Here is a 24,947-nt window from a genome sequence, read left to right as displayed (position 1 = left end):
TTATGGACACATCCAGAGAAGATTTTAAAAAAGATGACCATTGCAGTTTTAGAGATAAAACGGTGACATCTGGAGTCCTTTATAGTGTTGAACAACAGATCATCTTGCAAGGCTTTGGCATTTCCATTTATTTGCTAGGTACAAATTATATAAAATGAAATTAGGCTTCCTTCATGTTAGACCCCACAGAGTGATGGTGTGAATTTGTGTGAAGGTCGCCAAAGTTGAACTAGACGTGAAAGCTAAGCGTGGGTTTACTTTGCTGCCTAGAAAACATATCATCTCATCTTTCAAATTAATTGAACAAGGTGTGAAATTTTGTCGCCACTGAAGTCCCCTGGAAAGTTAGATTGCTGACTCACAGATCTGGCTTGTTAAGCAAACTTCACTGGTTTATTGGGGGAGTACTGACTCCCTGCTGGCTTTACTTTTGATCAGTCACTTCCTGTGGACAGAGGGTGTCTGTATTTGATGCAGACTTTCATTTGAAGAAAGAGAGAGAAGAGTAACGAGTTTCTCTGGTTTGACAATCTACTTGAGAAAATCTCATGTATTCTCATCTTCTTGATTTGATCTGGAAATCAGATTTTTACGTCAAAGGCACAACACAGCAGTTGATAGAGATAGTAGCTTTGGGGTTGAGCCTGTGACCTCTGTGTTATGGGAAGTCTTCTGTAACTTGTAGGCCACTACAAAGTCTGAGAGAAACATGCTATTAAAGAAGACTTCTCCCCAGAGTGCATCACAGTGTTGTACATTTTTGTATGTTTGTCCAAACCCTGGCAGTATGATAGCAGTGTTAAACAACACACAAAATCTAACTTATGCAAAATCTAACTTGCCATACATGGAGCTTTAAACACATTGCAATTTTGGCTGTTCATATTCTCAGTGCCCCCATGTGGCACATGAGCAGACTGTCGTCTGTATACAAACAGATGCATGGATATTGTGGGCTGCCTGTGAGATAGGATGAGACACTTAAAGTGTCTTTTATGGAGGTGTAAAAATCATTTCACAGGTTCAGCAAATGTAGCTACAAAGTGCTTCAAGTTGGAAATGAGATGTAAAATGAGCGTGATGTAAAAACAGGAAATAAACCACATGGCCGGAAACAAAAAGAAACATCTGTGTGATCAGTTGCCTGTGCCTTCCCACAAACTTTCATATTGTTTTTGTACCTGCTTTTGGGAACACTGGGCTCAGCATTGTAGTCTAGACAGGGTTTAGACAGAGGAGATCAGCCTGTGTGTATGTGTGTGCGTGCATGCGTGTGTGTGTGTGTGTGTGTGTGTTCCTGCCCCACCTTTGCTCGCAGATTACTCCCAAGCAGCACATCAAAGAAAGCGAAAAAGTGCAAACGCACTCGCTTCTCTAAACGTGTGTCCTATCAGGCAGACATAAAACACTCAGAGGGGAGGCAAGAAAATGAGTGTGACAATACCTAACATGCTAGTGTGTGTGTGTGTGGTGTGTTCTTGTGGGTTCATGTTTGTGTGTAGTAGCAATTTTCACGGTCACCAGGGGGCTTCCCCTTTTCTGAATTTTGTGTGTGTTTTTTCAGTGCCTACACACACACACAGACACACATCCGAGCCTGCAGCACATGATCTGGAAGCCTTTATGTCCCATGTATTACACAAGCCCACACACACACACACACACACACATCTCACCGGTCAGAGATGTACAGATCCATGTTGTAACAGAAGATGGGTGTTTTAGACAACTTCATGCGCAAATAGTTTCATTTGTCCCAGATTAACTCACACTGAGTGAAGGGACGAAAGATGTGATCAGATTAATCATGTGCGTGATAAAAATGATGAAAACATAACACAAGTTTTAGGTCTGAGACTGAGTATATTAATGTGCACGTTGTGTTTGTGTTAAGACTCGTCCACTTTTGGGGGATCAGTGTGGAGTTCAGCACTTTTATGTTATCTTTCATTTGGTGAAATAAAGCACCACGTCTTCTCATTTTCAAACTCATTAGTCTGTCACTGTGCTGAAAAACAGCTTGAGGGGCTCTGGGAAGCTCATCCCAAACCATTTATTTGGCATGAACTGAAGTGCAGGGCTTTAAATTTTGCAAAATTTATCGTTTGGGAAAAACGATGCATTTGGTCATTTGAGAAACAGCAGAATTACAGTTTGTCCTATATTGTGTTCTCATTGGATAAAAAGCACTGACACAAATTTTAACAGTCCTGTGCTACTGTTTGTGGTGTATACTAAGAAAAGTAACACCACTGATAAAATCTGAACTGATGATTGTCTTCCCAGTCGTCTTCCATCACTGGAAGGCCTCCTCATGTTCCTGTAACAAGACTTCCAAATTTCTTTTGGTGTCACAGGCCTCCTCTTTTGTCACCAGCCCCCTCCCACAGCTTAACCCAGAAACCAGCCACTTTGCCCCTAAGCCGGGAGTTTCTCAGAAGAGGCGCAACACGATATTTCCGCTCTGAAGATGCAGTTTGTGTGCGTGCGTGAGTGCGCGCGCGCGTGCATATGAGGTTTTACGTGATGAACGCTAGCTGACAAGGCCGGTCGCCTTTATTGATCAAGATAAGGAGACCACACACTCAAACACTCAGGAAATTATGTAGTAATGCCTCTGTGTGTATAATGGGTGACTACATGACAGAGTCATCTTAGCCATTGCAGCTCACATGCAACACATATGCATTAACGTACACGCAGAAACCTGTTGAAGTGTACTTGAGATGGACATAGCACCACAGGAAAGACAAAAAATCTCTTTTGGGCACCAGTAATGGGTCAAATTATTGTAATATCAGTAAACAAACACAAAAATACCCAAATTAGGACTCGAGTCATAGTGTGAGATGTATAAAATCACACTAATTTGGCTGGTGGGCGCAAGGGTCACCTGTTTGACTACTCATATGAGCTGTGAATATCTGAACAAGGAAGTGATTAATACACACAAACACACACTACACTACTGAGCACACACTCAACACACAATGAGCTCCTGTCCCAGATAATTGGGATTATACACGGTTTGACCACATCTGCTTCCTGTTGCAGGCCTCAATCCAAAGCAGGAAATTTACCACCAAGTAAATGTTAACCATGTATGCTTAGCATTTGGAAGTGAAGTTAACGATTTTAACAGAAATGCAAACAGCTCAAACTCCTTCACGTTGAGTGTCTGGGCTCCATAAACCTGCCCACCTCTCGCTAACAATTTCTTGTTGATGATGTCCATTTATTTTTTAACTTGAACAGTAAATTTTAGAGGGTGTTTATGGTTTGGGAGAAGCGCAAATGATGAGAAGTGAGGGGAGGAGGGATGTCATGCTATGAAATGATGTCATTCTGATCTTCACAGGGAATGTCACATGGTGATCAGCTGCAGAGTAGAACTACTGGTACTTGTGGTTCAGGATCCTTCTCAAACCCTGAATGAAAGTGATAGAAGATCTCCTCCATTTCTTGTTCCTCCTTCCTTCCTTTTCTCTGACAGTCACCTTTCATCTTGCTTGCATAATTTTTAAGTTACATACTTTTTGATTTATTCACTCTCTTTTCATTGCACAGCCAAGTTTGCATGTTTTTGTGGTATTTATACTCCTGGTATTTAAACAATGCACTCCTTGTCAGAGATCACTATCTGTAACTCCAACTGTCCCTCCATCTCAGTGCCCACTACACCATTATGCCTCCTTTTATTTTCCCTGTCCACTTTTGTTTTGTTTATCGTAATGGTGCGAACACTCGGACACATTCAAAGGAAACCCTATGAGCAGGTTTTCTGTGCCCACCTTACTGTATGTCTCTGTACATGCACATACATGCAATGCTGAGATTGTAGCTGATGAAGGAAGAGGGTACCCAGAAGTGACGGTGGTCTGTGGTTTTAAATGGTTGGTTGAAGTGTGTGCTCTTAGCTCAGGCCAGATGTTTCCTGGAGTCTGTGTAACCGTATTGCCAACCACATAAAGACAAGATGCAGGTTCAGGGGCTTATTCATACTTAATACACAATTCCTCAATGTCAGTGAATTATTGTTTTAACCGAAAAAAATTTGGAGTGTTCGGGTGTTTTGATGGTGATAAAGTACTTTTCGTTTCTTTTGCAAATTCCTATCTGTAACAGCATATTCTTTTTTTTTTTTTTTTTTGCGTTGTCACATTCTCATGTTGAACTGCTGACTTTGTGACTTGCACAACAGAATAAATCTGTCAGATGGCTGGGGAACTGAAAATGAAAGACAGACAGAAAGGGAAGCCTGGTGACTAATTACATAAAAGCACTTTCTGCTTTGTGACTGTGAATAATGGGGCTTTCATATGTATGTGTGTGTGAGTGTTCATGGCACTCATGTTATCAGTGCTCCACTGACCTATATTAGCCAGTAGCCATAAAGTGGAAATGACATGAGTATGTGCCTGTTTGCATGTGCGTATACAGCTTGGCAAATGATGCTAATTGTCGGACATTATCTTTGGCAGGAACTTGAGGTAATGAGGAAGGGTCACTCACTCACTCACTCACACACTCACACACACACACACACGGTCCGGACCGCTGACTCATGCTAGTAGTTAGGGTGGGGTTTCATATTATTTCCTCAGTGATTGAGCTGCTTGATTAGTTAGCTCTGTTAAACAAACAGTGGACACCTGACTTGGTGACATGTTCTTTGAAAAGTGTGTTGTTGTTTTTTTTTCTTTACCTTTTCAACAAAACACCTAATTGAATAATTTGACATTTTGGGAACTCTGAGAAGATCATATCTTTACAGTAAATATGAAAATGCAGCTGCTTAGTTTAGCTTGGCATAAAGACTGGAAAAACTTAACTAACTGGCTGTTTGCTCTACTTTCATATGAAGCATGTAGACATGAGAGTGATATCAGTCTTCTCATTTAGCTCAGGAGGATGGAAATACATTACATTTTTGTACATTTTACAAAATGTCAAATTATTCCTTTGATGGTGGCGCTTCATGCTGCTGTTTATTTCACAGCTTCTTTCTCAGCTCCTCAGCCACTTGATCAACATATCGCCTTCAGTACTATGATGCAGTCACATTGTGCTGTTTCTGAACTAAATATGACTTTACACTTGTAGCTTTTTTTCTCATTTGGGATTGGAAAGCCATAGAGAGAAAGAAAGGCAGAGAGAACATCAATCACACTTATTGAATTGAGAATCAGAAGCGGAGCGACAGACTCATATGGACCCTTTTAGTCTCTGTGCCGTAGCAGTGCATCTTGTTCTGCCTGCATGCTCGCAGTGCGGGAGATGGATTTTTCTGCGAGCATTGTAAGGGCTGACCTATTTTAGCTTGTGTGTGTTTGCATGGAAGGTGACCGTCAGTGCAGCCTCTCTACCACAAGCGCATAACACCCCCCCACTTCCTGGCCACACACACAAATACCATTTTTTTCCCCAACAGCACTACCACTTCTGCAGGAAGAGCATATTTTCTGCCAATCAGTGATTACGGCTCAATTTGTGAAAGAGAATTTGTGTGTGTGTTGGTGTTTGTGTGTGTGAATTATTCAGTGTACCAGGGAAGTACAGCTCTGCCGACTTATGCAGCCAGGAGACAGAAAGTAGGTTAGACCCACTAACAATTACATCTTTCTTTCTTTTTTTACCTCTCTTTACCCACATCTACCTTTCTAGCAGTCTTTCCCTCTCTGTTGGGAGTTTTTGTCATTTTTCTCTCTTTCTAATCTTTTTATCTCTTTCTCTCTCTGTGCCCAGTAACTGCCCTGGCATCCTTGAGTCATTTTAGGCCAAGTGAAGTCATTTTGAAGAAATTTGTCTTGGGGCACACATGACTTGGTCCCACCCTGAAGGGGGTCTGTGAAGTCAATACTGGGCATCTGGGGCGGTGGGCAACGCCCTTTGTGTATGTGTGTGTGTGTGGCAGTGGAAGTCGAGCATTCACAGGAAACTGGCTAACTCAGTCATGCTGTTATATTTCCCCTGACTGATAGGAAGTAAGAGGCAGACGGGAATAGAGTGGAGAGAATGGAAGCAGCGTACAAAAGATTTTCTATTATCTGAAAAAGTGAGTCATTTTGAAGTGGCATTTGTGATACATCAAAAATAGATAAAAACCAGTGTAATTCAATTAAACCAGTGTGGGTAGATTGTCTGTGCTGACCGTGCTTGGCACATTGGAAATGCTGCAACACAGACTGTCCAGAAAAGTTCAAACTAGTTGAACTTGAAAGTGAACACTGAGTAACAGGTGTCCCTCAGCTGTTAAAATTTGAGTAATACGCTACGCACATTCTGCACACACGACCACAACAGTGTGGCGTAGATGATTTCAGCGAGTTTTTGTCTTTTTAAATGTGTGAAAACCAGAAAACTAGAAAACCATGCTAGAGTTTTCTGGTGTTTCAGTCACTTCCCTTTCCTGTGAAGAAGAGTGTTCCTGCGGTGTTTCGTACCTGTGCTTTTGTGTGCAACTTAATTTGTAAAGGTACAAATGGTAGAAACAAAAATTAACTGCACTTGTATTAGAAATGCATAACATTGGGTTTCCATCTTCTTAAATGTCAGGATTTGCTGCTTTTGTTTGTTTTCTAAAATTGTAAATGAAATGTCTTTGCTTCCAGACTGTTGGCTTGACAAAACTGGACATTTAAAGGATTAATTAATAAGATAAACAATGATTACTTGATGATGAACAAAATTTTGATTACAGGTTCCTAGGGTTGCGTAGGTTTCCATGAGATATTGCTCAGTAGCAAGACCGACATAAAATATTTGGTTATGAGCCAGTTGTTCTGGCTGTCTGGCAAAGCTTTGACAAACTTTATTATGGGAGTTCTTGCACATTATTTATCTGTCTATTAACTAATCAAACAATCATTCCTTTCAGAATTGCTCCACCACTTGTTGTCATTTTGGAGAATTTGATGCACCACTAATTGACTGGAGGAATACATTTGAGTTTTGATAGAAACAAGGATGTTTCCTTTTCTTTGCCCTCCTCTCCACCCCCACGCATTCACGACAGTGAAGCAACAGCGTGTGAGGGGAGTGCGTGAATAAGCGACAGAAACAAGGAATTCAAGAACCCATTAGCTTAGTTACCAAGAGCCTCTTAAAAGCCCTGGCTCTCCCTCCTTCCTGTGTTCCCCTTGTCTCTCTCCTTCGTTCTCCCCTGCTCACCTCCCCTTTGATTTTTTCCCCCTCTTTTTCCAAGCACTCAAATCTCCTGTCCTCTTCTTCTTTCCTTTCTTTTTCTCTTTTCTGTACACCCTCACCTCTTGTTGGTTTGTTGACTTGATGTACAGAGCAGCAGGGGACAACGTGCTCCCTCTGTTTTTATTCTTTTGCATCCTCCAGGCTTACCCCTTATTTGTGAAAGTATGCACATATGCTCGTATGTGTCTTTTTGTTTGCGCGTGTGTGTGTGTGTGAGTGTGTGAGCGTGTTTTATGTAACAGAGGAAGTACGAGTAATTAGAAACAGGGTCTGTCTATGGGACAGTGGAAAATAAAGAGAAAAAGGGCGAGACAGACAGTAGCTGGGTCTCCATCCAAGTTTTTTCTTGCAATGATATATCATCAGAAGAATCTTTCAGTATATCAGTTTTTTTTAATCTGGCGTAGGCTACAGCAAATCGGAGTGTGGCAGAGCCTATTGTGGAAAAAACCAGAAAACTAAGAAGCGTCCATGAAAAATATCTAAAGATGAAAAAGAAACTCTGCGTTCAGATTTGAAAAGAGTGCTCCTGTGGGAGGGGACACAGGAGGGGAACAAGCTCACCTGGAGGAATACGTCATAAGCAGACATCAGTGTTTGTGTAATTACTCTCACTGCCAGAGGGGGGGAGAAAAAGGTTCGCACTGCACTTTTAAGATGTTTGCATACAACTCGCTTGGATGGAAGTTGTTTGTTAGTCTGAAAATAGCGTGACAGCATAGCCTCGCTACTTTATTATAACCACAGGGTTGCACTGATGCACTTACCGAAACAAACAGCAGCTAAATTCCATGTACGTTTTTGCTCAAGTACAAATGGTCAGAACATGCCAGTCTTTTCACAATTTTGGTTTTTAAGCAGCTGTTTTACTCAGTATTTATTGGTTATTTGGACAGTTGGGATATACCCCTAAAAATATAGTGCAAAATGGTTCCTCCACAAACAAGAAGCATTCGTTTAACTCTGTACGTGTTTGAGCTGAGAGAGGGAGGGGTAAACATGGAATTACAAGTCCTGAAACGTCTTTGAGCAAGGTTTTCTAGGGTTTTTATGTGGTTATTCACTTGCAATTTGACCAAGTTGTTCCCTTGTAAAAATCAAAAATCTTTCCCTAATTCACAGCTCACATAGTAGTCTATCCAGTATATATTAATACTAGCAATACAGGGAAAAACCGAAGCATTTATAAAGTAAAATATCAGAATTCATAGGCTTTAATGGGAGATTAGGCGAGTAAATGGGCTACAAAGAGAAAATACTTAACAGTGTTAGAGGGCACAATTGTGTGCATGTTTGTCTCGACATAATGTGTTTTGTGGGTTTGGGGAATCATAAACCATCACAAATCACTATTGCCTGCCTTTTCTGCTCATTGTGTGCCTAAGTGTGTGTATAAGGGTGTGTGTTTGTGTGTTTGTGTGTGTGTGTCTTCCTGGGCTCTGGCCCAGCACAGAAGCAGACCTCTGTTGGAAATGTAATTCACATGAGGCCAGAGGAGCTCTAATGCTATTAACACACCCGCACACAGACACAAATGAACACACACACACAAGCACAGCTGTGTTGCCGCCCACAGCTTCTGTACTTCTCCCTTGTTTCCTCTCTTTCGGTTTCTGTCAGCCGTTGTGGTTTACAAAGATGAGTGATGCAAAATGAAAGGTGAAAAACTCATTATGTCTTCTTTGGGATACCTCTGTGCTGCTTGTCTAAACTAAGCTAAACTAAACTGTGTTTCGGCAGGGTATTAACAGTCAGCTCGTCAGTTCATTAAACTACTGAGGCCATGTATCAAAAAAAAGACCGCTTTGACTTGTAAATGTTGCTGCAGCAGCACAGAAATGATGTTGTGACTAACGTGCAAAGAGAGACGGAGACGGGAAGGATGGTCTTGAGGTCTCAGGAAATCAGGATGTACAGTATATTGTCCCTGTCACAGTAACACGAGGAAAGCCTGCAGTTAGTGCCAGAGAGAAGAGGTGGGACCATTTTTCACACGAAGCTCCAGCAGCCTGAACGCCCACGCTTACTTTCTCAGAGTCAGCAAGAGAGAGAGGGAGAGGGTATAAAAAGTGGAGTGATGTCTAATTTCCTCACTGTCTCCCAAAGAGAGAGGAAAGTGATTGAACCAAGTGAGAGAAACGGGGGAAAAAAACAGGCCCTTGAGTGCAATATCATGTGAATGCTATCAGAGTGGAGCAGCAGTAGTTCTTTATGGTTCATAAGTCTTGATGTTCTTTTGAAGTTCCTTCAGAAGTTTCACTTGAGGCCACCGTGAAGCTGTGAATGAAGAGCGCGGCTTGATGAAATTCACTGGAAGTTTTAGCAGGCTCCTTAGTTTTTATTTGTGCCAACCGATATGTTTTTTTCAAGGGTGATTAAAGGATTTTTAGTAATCAAGGAACCTGATAACCGATGTTTGGGATCATTTACATTTGCAATTAAAAAGAAGTCTTAGTGTCAAAATTTAGCACAAGCAGCGATGGAATGTACAGCAGCTAAGTACTACTTACTCAAATACTAGAGTTGAGTACAGTTTTGATGTATTTGTGCTTTTCTACTACTTTATTCTTTGGACATTTATTTGATAGGTTTAGTTACTGGTTACTTTGCAAATTCAGATTATTTATGCAAAATAGAAATCTATTAAAAACACTTTTCTTTTTTTTAATTACTGGAAAGACAGTCAGCTAGACCGACGTCTATTTTTGCCATTTAAACTTGAAAATATGTCATAAATATTAACATTTCTCTTGTCATATTTATTCCAGAGGTTACGGCGGTTATCGACTAAATATCGGACGGACAAAATCTACCCCACGAACGCAGGAGAGAAGGAGGAGAATGTCAAGAAGAATAGATATAAAGATATTCTGCCATGTAAGTCCCTGCACACCAACAAATGCACATTGCACAGACGAATGATCGTTGTGGTGCTAATGGTACTTCATTTGATACTTTGGCATGCTCTGAACTCAGTCAAATGCACCATGCTCGACTTCCCCTCTACACTGACTGTATGGATCACTGCGTGCTTTGGTAGTGGTCCAATCACATCGCACTAAGTTGAAGAGCGAATGCGGTGATTGGTTGTGAGCAAAACCAAACATTTTTTCCTATTTCTTGTTTTTAAAATGTGCTTTAGAGAAAAGCTAAACTTTTAAGCCTGATCTGCACTAGAGGCAGACTAACTAAAGGATGCATTGTCCAGTTTTTATGCTGACAATGGCATACTTTATGTCATAGATTTGAAGCTCAAGCTCATTTCAGAGTTTAAATGCATACACAAAATACACTCAGTTGCAAGTTAATTAGGTAAACCTCGCTAAAGCTAATAAAGTCTAATACAACAATCCTGCAATAAATCAGTATGCAGTTTAATTTCAGCCGTTTTAAGGATGTGTCCGCTGAACTTGATGTCCATTTTGGAAGCTGCAATTTGTGATTTTGTTGAGTTCTATTGCTCAGAAGTATTTTTGGGGCAGTTGAATCAATCTAAACATTATAACCCTCATGGATGCATTATAAACCTTATTGTTGAACTTATGTATTGGACTGTTAGCTTTAGCTAGACGTACCTTTAAAAAAAAGCTATCAGCTGATCTAATACGCTGCATTGCTCCTGTGATACTATTATTTCTTATAAGACTAGCCGTGCTAGCCTATTTAAATTAGAATATCTCTACCCTTCGTACTCATTGACTGATGGACCGTGCAGCCAAACTGCAGGGGTGAACAACATCACGTTGCATGTGCTGATATTGATAGAGATGTTTGAAATACCATCATAGCTGCCCACTCAGTCCTCCTCTCTCTCTTTCTCTGTCACCGTCTTGTTTGTCTTCTGTCATTACCATCACCATGATCCTCCAAAATGATGATGAACAATAACACTTGGATGTGAGGTATAAATTTAGATTTACAGCAGATGTAAGCCCTCAGTAGCTGCTTGCTCATGCATGCAGCTGATTCAGAGTGATAACCTCTCTGTGCTGCCATTAATAACTACAGCACTTTAATTCAACTAAATTTTATATGCAGTTTTAATGCAAATGCAATGCCTGACTGTGTAATCTATATAAAAGGCTACGTGGAAGCAGCATTAAAACATAATGTATTTATGTCCTCAGCTTTAAACAGAGGTCAGAAAAAACATGTAAAGTTATTCAAATATTCTATCAAACACCAGCACTGTCAAATGTTAAAAATGACTTTTTTAACCACATTGCCTGCCGCCATTCCCTTGTAAGCAGAATTTCTTTTGAAGAGAATGAAAGAAAAATGGAAGAAATTAGAATAAAGAGGAGGATGTTGGATAGAAGGCTAAGAGGGACATTAGAGAAATTATTTACACAGACATTTAGAAGAAATACGGCTATCCAGCATGTAGTAATAATAGGTCATGTAATGTTTTGTGTCTTGCAAACACACAGCTCTCGCTGCTCTTGATGACCTCAAGGCAAGCTTCCATGACCCAACATCTGTCCTACTTTTTTTATATACCTCTTTTTCTCCTCTGTCCATCCATCCATTCATTCATTAAGGCTTTTAGTGAATGAGCTGCCGATGAGACAAAGAAAGAACTGGTTCATCTGTGACAGATGTGTACTCACACATGCACATACTTAGGAATGAGGATATTGCTGTGTGTCCATTAACCTCTTTACATCCCATTTCTCTCTGATTTGTCCTTGCTTGAACTCTCTTTGTCTCTAACTATATCCCACTCTGTCCATTTTGTGTTTTTCCATCCACTTTTGCCACTTTTTTTTCCTTTTCCGTCCATTTCTCTTACTTATTTATATTGCATTAAGGTAAATAATTCTGTCTCTTTTTTTCCTCTTCAGTTGATCACAGCAGGGTGAAGCTGGGACTAAAAACGACCAATCAGGACACAGATTACGTCAATGCTAACTTCATCAAGGTAAAATGCTGCTCAAATTCCCTTGCCTTGTTGTTTCACACCATGTTGTTTGAATATAGTGTTAGGAAAATTTATGTGGTGTAAAGTGAATCACAATTGAATACATTGCAGAGACTTTTACAGAAGGTGGCTAAACAGGATATACTGTGTATGTGTATGTTACTGTATATGTTTAAAATCTGATGTTGCGTCCTCTCTCTCTCTCTTTCAGGGTATGGATGGCCCAGAGGCCTATATTGCAACTCAAGGCCCGCTGCCGAACACTGTCATCGACTTCTGGAGGATGAACTGGGAGTACAATGTAGCTGTGAGTAGGGAAAAGATAGACTGATAGCAGGAGGAGACTAAAAAAAATAAAACGGATACACTGCAGGTTCCCTCTGAGTCAACTTTGGTGTTTGTGGAATAGCAATGGACACCGGTGGAAACTAACTAGTACTTTAACTCATTCCCTGAAATGATTAGTCAGTTAATCAATTAGTTGACTGACAAATAAAATGAATTGGCAACTATTTTAAGATAGTTTTTTCATGTAAAAGCATTTTATGAGTATCGTGATGTTTTTATAGTAATTTGGATGCTTGGACAGATGTTTTGACGTTAATGCATGAGTCATAATATTCCAATAATGTATAATAGAGTAAAAGTCCCGGGGGGGTTCTGCATTGAGTACTTCTTTTATTTTAAGTACATTTTCCTAATCATACCTGCATAGTTTTACTTGACACTTCCAATGCAAAACCCTTACTTGTAACAGTGTGTTTTTACTGCGTCTTATTAGTATTCAAATGATCTGAATGCCTTCTCCACAACTTGCAGTGGAAAGCTGTTACTGTCAAGCGGGTGTAATAATTAAAGTAATTGAAATCAATATTTAATATGATGGTCAGAAATTACGAGGCAGATGGGGCGTGCTTATGCTTGAACCAGATGGACAGATATGAAGGGGAGGGAGAGGAGGGTGCCGAGACTGGGTTTGACTGGCTTCTCTGAAAAGCTTGAGTTTGCAACTTTTGATTTTAATTACTCCTGTGTGATCAAAGAGAGTGAGAGTGAATCATATGATCCAAAATGATCTAAAGTCAAGCCATTATCAAAAATAATACTCCTTGTTGTCTCTGGACCTCATTATACCAGCTACCACGTTACATGAGTAGAATATGTAGGAATGAATATATTTGGAAGTCATATTTAGCTGCTAGAGGCTGAGTGTAAATGTTGATTATCATCCTTCCTGTTTGTGTCCCTGCAGGTTATCGTGATGGCTTGTCGAGAGTTTGAGATGGGAAGGGTAAGGCTGTGATGTTTAATCCCCTGTATGTATGTTTGTGATAGTGCATGCAAGTGTACATACGTTCATGTGTTAGTACACACATCAGTGTTTTGTATTCTCCACCAAGGTTATAATATGATCTTGGTCCCATTGCTCTGTTTGATTCTTTGTTTTATCTTTGTTCTGTGGAGTGTAAGGGTAGCAGTAAAATAATTTTTTTCTTCATTCTTTAGTCTGATGTGTAAAGGAACATTCTGTGTTTTTCATGCCTGCCTAATTTGTGTTTGTGAAAAGACTGAGAGGTAGCCAAAGGCAACAGAATTGAACAGAAGTAATGATTATGACTGATAGCTCATATAACCTGTATATGCTTTAATAAATGTGTGGTTTGCACATGTAGGCATATAAAGAATATTGTATTTGTAGGTATTCTGTCTTTCTTTCCCCGCAGATGTCATTGTCAGCGATCTATATGTCGTGTTAATTGCTTATTTCAGCCCTGAAAGTGTGTGTGCACAGGAAGCTGTGGTATTTGTTTGATATCTTGTCCTCAGCCAAAACTAACGCATGTTCTTCTCTGTTTAGAAAAAGTGTGAGCGGTATTTCCCAGTGTTTGGGGAGAAGCCCATGAGTTTCGGCCCTTTCATAATCTCCTGTGTAAGTCGACAAATCTCTAATATTACAGCTGTGTGTGTGTGTGTGTAAAGAGTGTATGTGGGGGGGGTCTTAGACTTACTGCATTTCTCACATTTTGTTCTAATGACCGTTTTAGTCAAGGATTGCATAAATGTTCCCCTCGTCTCTTGTTTTGCAGGAATCCGAGCAGGCCAGAACGGACTATGTTATCAGGGCTTTGGTGGTGGAGTATGAAAATGTAAGTTCTCGGACTCATAAAAGCAGTTTTCTTATCTTTTCTGATATTGATCACAAATCAATATTGCAATATTAGCTGAGGTATTTCTCTGATATTGATATTGATATTATATCTCACACAGTGACTTTTCCCCGCCAGATTTGTTCATTTATTCACTGGTGCAATAGAATTGCTACTGTAAAACAGCAGCACAAATATGTTCAAATCAACACTGCGCAAGTGTGAAATGATAATATTAAAATATCACCCACACATTCACTTTCTCCTTTTGTCCTTCTGATTCAATCCACCAACCTCCACCTTTTAGAAAAAACTAACCAATTCCACTCTTTGTTTCCCTGCAGGAAACTCGGAGGATAACGCAGTTCCATTATATGAACTGGCCAGATCACGACGTCCCCTCATCATTTGACTCCATACTGGACATGATCGGACTAATGAGAGAATACCAAGAGCATGATGATGTTCCCATATGTGTGCACTGCAGGTAGGCACAGTATAGACAAACTGCGCAAAGACACTAAATCCACCCACATAATACTGTAACTAAGGAAACACTTTAGACTGCATTTGACAAGTTCAGAATTAAGTGGTGGATGCAGTATATGGATCACATTTTTTCTTACTTTTGCTCTAAAACTGAATTAAATGATTCATGGCTTTTGCCAGTGGTTTTCTGCGAGGAAGCAGTAGGAATGTGCTACAAGTGACCAAAACGGGTTTGTGTGTTTGGAAATCAAGTTTCAGTACAGCGGTGAATTATTGCAGCCCAACACTCTCACACACATCTAATGTATAAAGTCAAGTCTTTGTCCTTTGTTCAGGCTGAGAATCTAAGTGTTATTTGTCTCAGAGATGACTGAACTCTTTCCTCCAGTTATAAAACACTTTAAATGGTAAAGTAGTTAACACGAAAGCAAACAACACACCGATTCATGCAGCTACAGAATTAGGTCTGCTGCTGCACATATGCGTAGTTGCACATGCTCTCACACACACACACACACACACACTCTCACACTCACACACACACACTGTATCCGTGTGTGTGAACAGGTATAATGAGCAGCCTGAGGACATTTCCTGGTTCACAGCAGGACTTAAAGCTGTGTCTCTGCGTCTGTAAAGATGCCTTGTGTGGGTTGTCGTGCGCTGTGCTGTGTGTGTGTGGAGAAATGCTGCTTGTTAGAGTAGTAGCAGAGGCTCTCTGACAGCATGAGATAAAGTTTTATGATTTGAAGCGTCAGACGCGATGCCACATAATCTCAGTATTTGTGTAGCTCCTGTCTCCATCCTGTCTGGGCGAGTTGTTGTTGTTGTTGTGTTGTGCTGCATACATACAAACACATGTTTATCCTCTCCCGAATTTAAATTCAAATCTGATATTTTGTGGATTTATGTGGAGCAGCATGTGTCTGCCGCTGTTTAGTCTAATCTGTATGACTCTTACTGTACAGTGCAGGCTGTGGGAGGACGGGTGCTATCTGTGCTATCGACTACACGTGGAACCTCCTCAAAGCTGGGGTATGTGAACACACACACATACACTCCTGCAAATACCCTAAATCATACCTGTGCAAATATACATACTTTTTTTTTACACACTTAAATGTCAACATTTAAGTGAGAATTAAAATGTTTGTCCTATTTTGTGCTTTGAAAGAAAATACCAGAAGATTTTAATGTATTTCGGTTGATCCAAGAGATGAGGACGCAGCGACACTCTGCTGTTCAGACCAAGGTTAGTTTGTCTTTTAATTTGTTTTGGTTTTTTTTGTTTTTGGTGGTTCTTTGCATACATACTGCTCTGTGGTTTGTTTAAACTAACTGAAATGCAACATCTAATACAAGAGGCAATATGCATATATATATATATATATATATATATAAAATAATAATTAGTAATTAGATACTGTTGTCGGTAAAGCTACAAATAAGTGTTGCTGCGGCAAGTGCATGCTTTCACACAAGAGGCTTCTTAGTGTGATGTTTGTCTGGTTGTTCACATGGAAAGATTTCCATCAGCTGGAGGTATCTCAACTGGTTGTTTGAAAAGTGTTTTTGAAAAAACAGCCTTAGGTTCCTTCCTCCAGTGGTTGCAAATCTGGTTTTTGTTAAAGTAAGTAGGTTTAAGTAATTCTACACCTATAAGAACATTACATATACTGCGTGAAAAGCATTTCACAACCAGCTGGCAAACGTGTATCGTAACACACTATGTGCACCCACGTTGGGAAATCAAATTCTGTTGACTGACAGCAGGTCATGCAGCACTTTAATGTTTCCAATGTGTATGTTTATAGTTAAGTTTATTCTTATGTTTGTTGGTGTCAAACAGAGCTAATGAACAAACAGCTGATTATCAACATTATCAGAATGCAAATTGACTGCATGTTATGTGATAACGTAATGAAAAACAGCAAGAGTTGGGATGAAAACGAGCTGTCTTGTGCAGCACTATTACTTTGGAGATTACTGTGGGGATTACTGCCACTTTTTAATGGATTTAAAGGACTGCCAAAGTACATTACAGTACATGACATTCATTTAGCTGACTCCAAAGCAAGTTGCAGTAAGTGTATTCATTCATGTGGACAGGATACAGACATTGTGAACATAGGACAATGTGTTGGAGTGTTTGATCCTCATTCACATTCCGACGCACATCTGTGTTACGTGGTTACAAAATTATTTGCATAAATATAAGTATGTCATTTAAAGTAAGGTTTTAATTCCGATTTTGTTTCTGAGTGACCGTTTTCCCCGTCATGCAGCCTGTGCCACGTCACTTCATTCCTGTGTTACTCGCTGCTTGAACATGGATCTTCCCGTATTTGGCAGAGCTGAGGTTGAAGTTGTGTTGTCACAATTTTGACATGGTTGTTTTTTAGTTATGTGTGAAATTTGCTGCAGTGGACAGATATAATATTAATATTATCTTACAGCTATAATATTTGTATCTTTCAATTGGCATACGTTCAAAATAACAACAGCGTCTCAGTTTAACAAAACACCTCGCGTTCACTACTGTTTTGTACTCTTATTTATGCCGTTCCCTCCCACACTTGCACGTCCTGATATTGAGAGGCAATATGAGTCCTGTTAGATAAATCATAGGACTGTCTTGATACATACTGACACAAGAATTCAGTTTCTCTGACCAGAATTCTACTGGAAGCCACCAGCTGTAATGACATTTTAGAAAATGGAATTGAACACACTCACTGCGTTTCCAGAAAAGTAATGAGATTAAATCAGTGCGCATCGCTGAATGTCCTTCTGTTGTTTTCGCACAGGTTGTATTTCATAGTCTTGTAAATGGCTGTTTTTGAGTATGAGAACGTTTTCTGTCCTTATATTGATTTGCTTAAACCCTTTCTTTGTATTTTCTCTCCTTCACCTCACCTCACCTCTCTCTGCCTTTGTCTTTCTCTCTTCAGGAGCAGTATGAGTTAGTTCATAAAGCAATCGCTCAGCTCTTTGAAAAACAACTTCAGCTACTGGAGAGCCCCACCAACACGCAGATACATGATGGCATGGTATGACACACACACATATATTGTGCATGCTGTCTGGTGTTAGAGAAAGACAGGATGTCGCTGAGTAACACTCTTGGAGTGGGGAAAAAAACACAAATAATTAGTCACAGGGGAGGGAGAGGGTAGGAGGAATAGAAGGAGAGGGGAAGAGAGACCTTCAGAAAACTCTGCTGTTTACATAGACAGTTACAAAGATTGTGCCACAAAGAGATCTCTCCTCGACAAGGTAGTCTCACAGGACTGCATACAGTTAGTCCCATTGAAAAGAGCAAGAAAAAAGCTTTGCCCTGTCAGTCACCACTGTCCTCATTCTAACTTACTTCATATTGGCCCCCCTTGCCCACAAACACGACACATATGAAGTGTCCTTAATTGTTCCTGCTCCTTGTCTCATTTTCTCCCATCTTTCATGCAGTGTTTTCTCAGGCTAAAAAATTTAATTATTGTGTTTTTGAAATCCAGTCTGGTGGGACATTGCAGGTGACAGACAGTCAGATGAGAAAAATGAATCCATAGATGATTACTGATCCTAATCTTAAAGAAAAAATGCATGCTGGAGCATTTGGTTGCGATATCTGTCTACTCAATAAAAGTAAGAAATCGCTCTCTGCTGGATAGGACTTTACTCTACCAAAACTGATATGCAGATGTATGAAGAAAAAAAAGGCAGAAAGCCGGAGCAAAGAAGGTTCAATGAGACAGTGTGCAGCACTGACAAACCTAAAGGCACAGAGGACGCAGAGACTATGAGAGGGTGCATTGGCAGCAATCCAGGAGTGGACTTCCTGCTTAGGAAGCTCTGATGACATCACCCCTCTCCCATAATGCACTTTGACTCTGAGAATAGACATCCGCTGGGAAAGGGAGACCCTCATAAGAGTCGGTCACACGAACACACGCAACCATGTGCATGTAAGAAAAGACTTTGACACACTTCCTCAACTGTTATCTAAAATCTTAAAATATCTTTCCAGTATCTCTTAAGAAAGGGAACAAGCCAGTTCCCTGTACTATACTTTACTGTACATTACTGTGCAGTACTTTACTGAACTGTACCACAGTCTTAGAGACTGCTGGATATTAATCATTTGTGAAGCGTAGGTGTGGCATGGAGAAAGACAGCAACTCCAGCACAAGTTTGTTGCTACTGATTATCTTAAAAGTTACAAGTCCAAGAACGCAACACACAAACACACACGCACTCACACACTCTCTCTCTCTCTCTTGGTCAGCAAAACATTGTGTGCTGTACTGACTCAGTCTATACACACACACTGACTCATGTCCAGTCAGCCATTGTTAGTGACTAAAACGCCCACATAGGTGCACTCAATGGCAGTATGAACAATAAGCCTACACATGCACACATCCCACACACGTTTTTCTGCTCACATGCGGGCGCCATTGTTTACATGGTGTATTCCTACCAAAGTGATTTTCGCAACACATACTGGCACACGTACAGAACTAAACGAGATGAAATTGGTTTCTTCATGTACACTTGGTGTGCGAAGTTCATACTGACGCTTAGAGCTGAAGTGTCCTGATTTGCCCTCCGTCTTTGAGATTATGATGACTGAAGTTGTCCTGTTACCTCCTCATTATGAGAGTTGAGGGATAGTCAAACTAATGAGTGGGGGGAGGAGGAGGACGTGAGCTGCAAGGAGCAGAGAGAGAGCGCGAAAGAGAGCAAGCTTAAGTCGGGCGGAGAGCTTCTTTCAGAAACAATTTTGATCCTTCTTTGAGGCAATTTTGTAGCAGCTTTGTACTTCTTACGCAGAAACGTGGGAGACAGTGAGTTAGTTAGTGAAAAGTAGCTGGAGAGAGCGAGCTGCCGTACATTTTGGTAGCAAATACAAAAACTCCTGTTACAGCGTGAGCTGAAATTCAGTCTCACAAAACAATCCAGGTGTTTTTAGAAGCATAACTATTTGCGTGTCCAGTGAGGCCATAGATGATTTGGCATTTTCACCCTATTAAACATACACAGACAGAAACACAGAAAGCTAGGCAAAATCACATTCAGAACACTGTCTTGACTAAAAATACTGCAGCTCAGGTGTGTTTATCAAAGACGTCAGTGGAGGATGAGGTGTTTTTGAGATGTTGGCACTACTGATGCCAGAATTTTAGATGTCTTGGTTGGCACACTGTAGAGTTGTCACTTTTGCTCCTGAGAACATTCATAACCACGTTACTTTCTTTTTAAATCTAAATCTAAAATTTGGTTATTTCTGATTTAAATACAAACTTAGAAGTGTGTGTGTATGTCTTTGTTGGTGCGTGTGAATTGTTCAGGATGAAAGCAGTCCAGATAAAGCAGGCCACCAGTCAGATGATGAGAGATGGGACACACCACCTCCAAAACCTCCCCGTATACGCAGGTGAGACACATTTTATATTTTCACAGTTTGACCTTTTTCAGACCTTTTTTTTTTTCTAAGCTTACTGGCTAATTAGCCATTGTCATCCGCTTTCTCAGAGTTCACCAAACACTAACCCTGCGCTCATCCTCCACACGGATGAATGAACAGGCTCACAAAGAAGTGAGCAGTAGGTGTGAAGTGGCCCGTCACTGAACACAGTGGGTGTTGTGTTTTGTAGGAGGAGCGCCAAAGAAAAATCACCGCACAACAGTTTGTACGGAGCACACAATGAAAACATATTAAACTGACCAAACAGAAGCAGCGGGCGTCGTTTTTCACCTCAAACGAACTGAAGCGTTCTGACACATTAGCTCCCCGTCGGCCCACATACACACCCGGCCTCCACTTCACTGAAGTTAACTACTGTTTGCCTGTTAACAACTGTTGTGGCCTGAGGAGGAGCTGTATTTATAGTTCATTTTGCAACAGTTACCAATACTCTGCAACATTGTGCGGTGTTGCATGTACTAAAACCTCAGGGCTAGTTGAAGTGGAACTGCTATATTTTTCATCTTCCCCTTCTTTGAGAGCAAATGCATGCTTTTACACACGTGCAGGCATATGATTCAAACACATACACACAAAAACAACTCAGCAAAAATACATACACATTCCCCCTGTCATTTCTTCTCTAACTTCTTTTTAATCTCCCTCTCCTCCCTCTCCTCTCATTTTGGGGGTTGCTGTATGTGCCCAGCAGGGGTTGTGTTCCACTTTCTCTCAGCCAGTTCATCTTCAGTCCCTCTTCTTATGATTTATCCACAGATGGCTGTTAGTGCAGCAATACATACATCTTTTCAGACCACCAAAACTCAAAAAAGAGTTGCCTCAGTATTGTTTCTTTAATGTCACGGAGGACCTCTTGTTGCCAGGAGACTGTTTGACTTAATTACCTGTTGCTAGAAGCATGGTCTAAAAATGTCCAGTTTGACAGCATATTTTGCATCTGCGTGTGAATCATTTGCTCTGTGCTGATCCTTGTGATTTCATTTATGTACAATTTTTCATTCTTTACTTTCAACTAATCTTCATTTTAATTTGATGCGCGATTCTAAACCATTTATCTGAAGCGACAAGACCTTTGCTTGTGTTCTCTTGCTTCTAAAATTATCATGCTATTGCTGTGTTTAATTTGTCTTCTGCATCAGCTGGGTTGATGGGAAAGCAAACATTTTTCAGAGGTCCCAATTTTGGGATGTTGCTGCATGTGATCTGTTTACTGAAAAGTTTCTTACTCGATCCAAGTAAAACATACAAATTTGCTCTGCTGCCAAAATAGGAAGCTTTCCTGGAAGTGGGACAGAGCTAGACTGTCAGGAATATGTGGGTTTCTCTCTCTACTTGACTCTTGAATCTCAGCATGTGTCTTTCTCTCTTTGTGTCACCCCTCAGTTTCCGAAAGAAAAAAATGTCAAGGCCTAGTTTAAGCCTGAGAGTATTTTAGCCATGGTGAGAGCTATTTTTACAAACATAGTCCACATTCTGTCAGCCACACTCCCCCTGGGTCACTTCAGGAGTGCAAGAGTGTGTGTCTGTCTGAAAAAGAAGCATATTGCTGGAACTCCAGTGAGATTGGCATCAAGGGTCACACATACTGAGTCATAGCTTTTACATTCATGCATACCCATAAATTCACAGCCACACCCTGAAGACTCATGTCCTGTGTGTAGCATCTCAAATATTGAAAACTGTTCCTTACCCAAAGTTGGCATTTAATGTTTTGTCAGATTCATACTCTTGCATGTTCATTTGTTGGTCATATTTTGCTTTTTTTCAATAGTTACTTTGCTGATTTTAGAAAGTATCATATGAAGTTTTTGTACAGCTGTTGTATGTTAAGACCAGATTAAGGTTATGCATCTGAGAGGTTTGGATTAGTGTGTTTAAAAGCCGGGCTTTGTAGAAAATGCATTGATAATTCTCAAAGTAAGGATTTAGAAATATATAGTTATTTTATCTGTGATGAACATTTGTTTGCACCAACATGGACCATATCTCTGCTGGACTTTGATTGTTGTTGGAAGCATTTAGGAAGACATAAGTGCACAACCCAACAAAAATATAACAGTGTCTAGTTGCTTTTAGACATTTTAATGTGGAAATGTTACATATTATATCTTGAAAAACATTTCCACAATAAAATCATGCTGGAAATGTTTGAAAAAGGAGGAGTAAAAGGACCATTTAAACATTTGTAATTATATTAAAATAAGACTTTCCTTACACGTCTGGTTTTGACAGACAGACATCCTTCCTTCCGTCCTTATAAAACATCTTGGATTTTAGAAGAGCTGTTATTATTTGAAGTCAGGAAAAGGAGGCCCGTTATTTATAAGTTCTTATATTGCATTGAGTGTCTTTTGCTTGTTGCCTGGTGTTCTTCTGTACTGAGGAGACTCAGCTGTCCAACAGAGCCACCTAAGGTCTTGTTGTGAGAACTGCTTCATGTCTCCTATAACAGCTTTTCAGTGCTCATCAGCATTTCATGCAATTCTTCTCATTTGCAAACAATTGTTAATCAGCTAATCCAGCACGTTAACACACACGTTTGTTTAATCAGTGACGTAAATTTTGTGTGGTTTGAGTGCATGTGGTTCGCTATCTTTTTTGGTCATCTGTACGGAAATGTCGTCAGTACAACCTGAGTGCAGGAAGTGTGTCTTTAAGCTTTATCACCTTAAAACACATTCCCCCACTGTGAACCAACACTGATTAGAAATGCAGCATCTTCCCTCTGGAGAGCATACATGTATAGGGCACAGTGCGCTGTGCAGATCACTCTGTGTGCATGTGCATTTAAGCATTCAAGTGCATTCAAGTTCTTGTGATGGCGTGCATCTGTATGGGTACATGTACGTGTAGGTGTTATGCGTATGTACATGTGCGCATAATGTTTTTGTGGCCAAGGTTAGCTCTAAACCGTGTCGCTAGCATGGCATAAAGCAGGGTGGATGTTTGTACTGTTTCTATGCTTCGGGGCAAAAGAAGGAGAATTTGGACTGGATGGTTATCTGTGTATGATGCTCTTTAAAGCATGTTTAACATTTTCAAAATAGATTTGCAGATTCTTAGAGATGCCTCACAAGCTTTTCACAAATTTCAGAATAAATCTGACTCAGACTGTAGAAATGTTGGATAACACTTTAAACCCTCCTATTTAGTATCGAAAAATAAACATTAAGTAGGTGTTTTGAACACACTGTAATGTAGACAAATATAATTGTTTATAAATGTATATTTTGTACAACAATTACAACTTGCAAGCATATAGCTTTAACTGTAATGACAAATATAAAATTCTCACATGCGTTTTACATTATTGCCATACATTTTCTGTTTATTCAACAGAATTCAGTTATGGTTTCCTACAGGACTTGTTATAATTGTCTCTGACTTTTTACCTCTTCAGAAGCAATGGATGCAAATGTTTCTGGAAGAACTAAGAGAAAGTTAAATGTAGTTTGTCAGTTGTGGCCATTGATGCATAGATGTAGAAATATTGAATTTACAGAAAGATTTTTTTTTTCCTTAGATTTGCTCCTGTAAGCTAAATTTTCTTCTTTCTCAGTGCTACTGCTATTTTGTTTGGCTGTGATTTATCAGTGTTTGTTTCTGTAATAGCTCGCCTTAGGGATCACTTAAGTTTCATCTTATCTTATCTTAGAGTGCCTGAATAAACTCTGAATGGGAATGATTCATATCCCCATTGGAAAGCACTCGACACTGGTGGGAATCATCATCTGGGTTATTATTGAATATATCGTATGCTTGCTCAGGCAGTGAATATTATATAAGAGAGGAAAATCTTCGTGGATTATTTATGTCTTCATTAAAGAAAACTCTAAAGAAATAATAGTGTTTTTGGTGACGAAGCTTAACCTGTAGGGCGTGAATGACAGGTAAGACACATAAGAGACAACTTTATGCCGTCACTGAGTGCCAGCTGTACTGCGGTGCTCAGGCTTTATGATGAAGCCTTTAACTGGATAGCTGAAACTCCAGAGTTGCTCAGAATAGGAAATCCCCCGTACTTCTAGCTTGCAGATTCTCTTTGTGTCCTCACACACGCATCATGCGCAGTCCTACGTTGTCTCTTGCTTCAGTCATGTGCTCTTGAATTGGCACACCACCACATCCTTTCACTGTTTTCTTCTCAGTGTGTATATTTGTATGCATATGTTAATGTATGTTCTTACTCTTTAACTTTCCATAGCTGTGTGGCTAGCTTTGTCACAACCTCAGTATCCTGTATATCATTCACACACCTACGCTGTGTTTATCTGTTGGTGTGTTTAGAGGTAGTTTAGAGACTTTTGCTGAAGTACAATAAAAATCACTTTAATATGAACATTCATCATTCAGCTGGTAGATGACATCTTTTACAAATTAGAGTGAAATGAGTCTTCTTTTAATCACTTTCTGTTTCCTGTATGAACCAGCAGTGCTCTGAGTAAACTGCTGAACAGAAAAGAATAGAATACAGTAGAACTGAAAAGAAAGCAAAGCTTTAATAAACCTTTGGCAACTTTGTACAATGTATTCAGGTGGATAATCTCTGAGTTAGTGATTCAGTCTCTTCACTTTCCATAACATCAACATGGCCACCTTAAGTCTGCAAAATATGCGTGCGAACTGTCCAACAGTGGAAACCTACACTAACATCTGAGGACATTTAATTCGTCTCAGACACACTATGAACATATTGTTA

General features: G+C 40.0%; 1 protein-coding gene across 3 annotated transcripts in view; it reads left to right on the top strand.

Annotated features, from left to right (window-relative positions):
• ptpn12 (protein tyrosine phosphatase non-receptor type 12) overlaps positions 1-24,947 on the top strand; it is a 41,508-nt gene that overhangs the window by 4,729 nt on the left and 11,832 nt on the right. For all 3 annotated transcript variants that reach the window (XM_046378753.1, XM_046378751.1, XM_046378752.1), the window contains exons 2-12: positions 9,975-10,083; positions 12,051-12,127; positions 12,339-12,434; positions 13,380-13,418; positions 13,986-14,057; positions 14,215-14,274; positions 14,619-14,761; positions 15,732-15,798; positions 15,938-16,015; positions 17,715-17,813; positions 20,112-20,197. In XM_046378753.1, coding sequence (XP_046234709.1) covers positions 9,975-10,083; positions 12,051-12,127; positions 12,339-12,434; positions 13,380-13,418; positions 13,986-14,057; positions 14,215-14,274; positions 14,619-14,761; positions 15,732-15,798; positions 15,938-16,015; positions 17,715-17,813; positions 20,112-20,197 — 926 coding nt within the window. The remainder of the gene's footprint in view (positions 1-9,974; positions 10,084-12,050; positions 12,128-12,338; positions 12,435-13,379; positions 13,419-13,985; positions 14,058-14,214; positions 14,275-14,618; positions 14,762-15,731; positions 15,799-15,937; positions 16,016-17,714; positions 17,814-20,111; positions 20,198-24,947) is intronic.

The sequence above is a fragment of the Scatophagus argus genome, chromosome 22 (genome assembly GCF_020382885.2).
Source record: "Scatophagus argus isolate fScaArg1 chromosome 22, fScaArg1.pri, whole genome shotgun sequence".
In the NCBI taxonomy this organism is placed as follows: Eukaryota; Metazoa; Chordata; class Actinopteri; family Scatophagidae; genus Scatophagus; species Scatophagus argus.
The sequence above is the reverse complement of the archived record's forward strand: the minus strand, read 5'-3'. Positions and strand labels throughout refer to the sequence as shown.